At 35.7% G+C, this 3,922-nt stretch overlaps 1 protein-coding gene across 5 annotated transcripts in view; it reads left to right on the forward strand.

The window, feature by feature from the left end:
* Window positions 1–3,604, forward strand: part of STARD6 (StAR related lipid transfer domain containing 6) — a 22,562-nt gene extending 18,958 nt beyond the window's left edge. For 4 of the 5 annotated variants that reach the window (XM_006143440.1, XM_006143442.1, XM_014585890.2 and 1 more), the window contains exon 7: window positions 3,230–3,604. In XM_006143440.1, coding sequence (XP_006143502.1) covers window positions 3,230–3,428 — 199 coding nt within the window. In that variant the 3' untranslated portion in view covers window positions 3,429–3,604. Of the gene's footprint in view, window positions 1–3,095; window positions 3,116–3,229 lie in introns of all 5 variants that reach the window. The other variant, XM_006143444.3, reaches the window with a different exon arrangement.
* Window positions 3,605–3,922: the final 318 nt, after the last annotated feature.

The following is a 3,922-nucleotide window of genomic DNA, read 5'->3' on the forward strand; positions in this document are numbered from 1 at the left end:
TGTATATATTTAAGTATATATATGTATATATGTGTGTATACATATATACTTAAAGTGTGTGTGTATTTGTATATATATTAGTGTGTATATATACATATATATACTACTTTTAAAAATTCCCTAGAATTATAACACATGTTTACTAGCAATAAATGCTTTATTCTGAATTAATTCTCCCCCAAGGATTACCAGCTAAAAGTAGACAGGATGAGACATGCAGTAAATATATTCAAAAAAGAGAAAAGCTTGAGAAATCAGAGATGAGTAACTGCCCATAAGTAGTTAACCTAGAGATAACATAGCAACATAAAATCCCTATGTAATATGTTAAATGTTTTTGCCATAGGGCACATGCACTTGCGAAAGGGAGAGGGAAGATAGTGAGAAGGAAAATGATAAACCACCTCCCCGGGGTGGGGGGTGATGGCCATGCCACAATCCCTTCTTTTTCCATCCTCCTCCTGGTATTTCGGGCATGCACACTCATGTGCCTGACATGATTTTCAAGCCACCAAGTTTGGGATCACATCATGGTCAGCCAAGTGAGAGTCTAGTGTCTTAACCACTATATCACCTGCTGGCCCTAAAGCATGTATTCTAAATTAATTTTTTTAATTTTTGTTTTTTGTGATAGGGCACGTATAGTCACAGAGAGGAGAGAGACCAAGAAATACAGAAAGTGAGAAATCACTACCCAAGTGGGATGGCCAGGCCACAATCCCTTCTCCTCCATTATCTTCTCAGGATTTTGGACACACATGCACCCGGCATGAGTTTCAAGCTGCTGGGTCCAAGACTCAAACCACTGTCGGGATTCCCTATGTGTGGAAATCCAGCACCTTAACCATCACACCACCTACTGGCCCCACATATACTCTAATTTAGTGTATGTTAGCCCTCAGATTCCTTAAATTTTAATTGTTGCTAAAGTTTTTTTATTAAGTAAAAGATAATGGTTTACAAAAACATGGAAAAATTTATATTAGTTAGACATAAATCTTTCAATATAGGAAAAATATTAATATAAAATATTTTAAAATATTTATATAAAATTACATTTTAAACCTGTATCTCTTAATGTTTTCTCTATTGAATTAGAGAACAACAACAACAACAAAGCCTCACAACTATTGGCATTCATAGAAAGGTTCGTTGATGGATGATAGTAACAATTACAATGTGTGGTCTTTCTTCTGCCCATTTCCAAATTTTGAATCTCTGGCCAAGACTTTATTCTCCATAGCAGGAGAAAGAGAATAAAACACAAGACTACTGCTCCAAAGCAGTGAGGTGACTGCTGGCAGGGACTCTGGTTGGAAAGTTGCTCACTATCGTGTGCTTCGTAGACCAAGTCCCCTTCTTGTACCTGTCAGTCTTCTCCCTCAACAGCAAAAAACATGGGACAAAAGCTCTGTTCTGGATTTCCCATCTAGGGTGGGTACTTTGCCTCTCATGCTGCTGGGATATAGATCAAGTCTCATTCATAGTTCTCATTCATAGAAAGATATTGATCAAAAATAAAATGATTCTTTCGTATCCTCCCTTTCCATGCAAACCGACCTTTTAGACAGTCAACGTTTATAAGCGAGCTATGTAGAACATTTATAAACATATTATGGGTAGCAGAAGTACTCTCCAATTAATGTTCAAAAGGTTTTCTTGTGTATGGAAAGCCATAGTAAGTTCAAACAGAGATTTAAAACTAGAAGAACTGGTAGAAAGTATTATCAGTGCAGCCATTTCAGGCATTGTAAAATTAGCATGAACTCTGGAGCCAGCAGGTGTCATGGTGGTTAAGGCCCTGGATTCCTGCTTGGCTGACCATGGTTTGAGTATTGGACCCAGCAGTTCTTCTTAGAAGTTATTTTGGAAATTACATGCCAAAATGTCAAATGAACAAACCTTTCATGTAAACATTCTAAGTATTTCTAGAAGTGCAAATGGATACATTACAAAGATTTTTTTTGTAGCTTTATAGTAGCAAATGATAAAGAAAAAAACTAAATGATAATCGATAAAAGGACTATTTATGGATTTAAGATTATGAAATACTGTATATGTCCATAAAAACAATCAAGCAGATTTGTACATATAGACACAGAAAGAAATGCATGCTAGCCTATTAAGAGTAAAATAAAACTAGTTGCAGAAAAAAAAAATAGATCTCATTTTCAAAAAAGAAAACTAGGCCAGCCCTTTAGCCTACTAGTTAAAGGAGCCAGTTCCCACACTATTGGCTGCAGTTTGAATGCTGGCCTTGACAGCTGAATAACATGCTGAGCACACGTGCATGCATGCTCTAAATCCTGACAGGGTGGGGAAAATGAAAGAGAAAGGATTGTGAAGTGACAACGCTCCACTGGGGGATGCCTTCTCCCAGTCCCTACTCCCCCCATCTCTCTCTCTCTCTCTCTCTCTCGCACTCACTCACTCACTCTCTCTCTCAGGAGTATGCACACCATCTAGCAACTAAAAAATAAATTTAAAAGTGTATATGTATATGTGGCATATATATGTTTATATATAGGTAACCATCTAAAAGATAAGTTAAAACTGGAAATGATGATCTTGTAAAGAACAGAAGAGAAATAAAAGAGGGATAAATCTCTTTAATTATAAAAATTCTGTATTGTTTAAGTTTTTATAAGCCTACATTACTTTTTTTTTTTAGAGTTTTCTTGTTTGCTATAGAGCGCATGCACTCACCATATTAACAGAGACACAGAAAGCAGAGATCACCCCCAGGGAGATGGCCATGCCACAATCCTTTCTCCTCATTCTCCCGTTAGGACATTGGGCACACATGCACACAGGCTTGGCATGAGTTTGAAGCCACCGGGTCTGGGACTTGAACCTCAGTTGACTGCCTGGGGGGTCCAGTGAGATAACCATTATACCATCTGCTGTTCTAAACATATATTACTTTCATAATTTTAAAAAGATATTAATGCCAAAAAGGAAAGGGTGCCTAAAACTAAAGATTTTAAAATGTATTCTAACTACTTAATAATTTATATAAAACATTTGTAAGGATATATATTCGTATCAGTCTAATTTTGTTTCCTTCCTTCCTCATATGACTGAAATACTATAAGCACTGTGGAAGGAATCATTGGTAAATAAGGCAAGAATCTTGCTCTTTATTAAGCTGTAAATTCAATCGTTAAATCTTAAAGTTCGTTTTGTTGTTGTTCTTGTTGTTTACCTTTGTAACTCTCTTTGTTTACAGAAACCCAGCATATTCCAAACTGGTAATGTTTGTCCAGACAGAAATGAGAGGAAAATTGTCCCCATCAATAATTGAAAAAACCATGCCCTCCAACTTAGTAAACTTTATTCTCAATGTGAAAGACGGAATAACGGCATACAAAACTCCATCAGTGTGGGAAAGTCAAAATGGTCATTCATCAGTCCAAAAGAAGAAATGAGGCCGTTCTGTCATGAAATCATGTGTAATAGTTATTGCAGTTTACGTCTAAGTCAACACACATAAATACCGTTGAACTATTCTAGGCAGTATTCCTGTACAACTTGCTGAAGATACTTTGTGAAAATAAGAACTCATAGTTGTACAAGAAAACACCATTAAATATAGTTTTTGATCTCACATAATGTTAAATAATGTGTTATTAATACACTTATATCTTTTCCATTTGACTGAGGAAAATGCTGTGTATAAGAATCAAAAAGAAAACAGATACAGTCAGATGTCAGCATTAAAGATTAAAATACACTTTAAATTGTTTTTTCCTTCACTTACTGCTTAAATATAGAATTTAGTAAGCATGAACATAAAAATTGAAGAGTTCCACTGAAATGTATGACCAGAAACATTTAGAATTTAAAATCGAAAGAGTCACGAATCAATTTCTAATTGTGGACAAGATGTGTAACAGTAGCCTATTCCTCCCAATTCTTTGCT

Source organism: Tupaia chinensis, unplaced genomic scaffold (genome assembly GCF_000334495.1).
Source record: "Tupaia chinensis unplaced genomic scaffold, TupChi_1.0 Scaffold000098_2, whole genome shotgun sequence".
Classification (NCBI taxonomy): domain Eukaryota; kingdom Metazoa; phylum Chordata; class Mammalia; order Scandentia; family Tupaiidae; genus Tupaia; species Tupaia belangeri.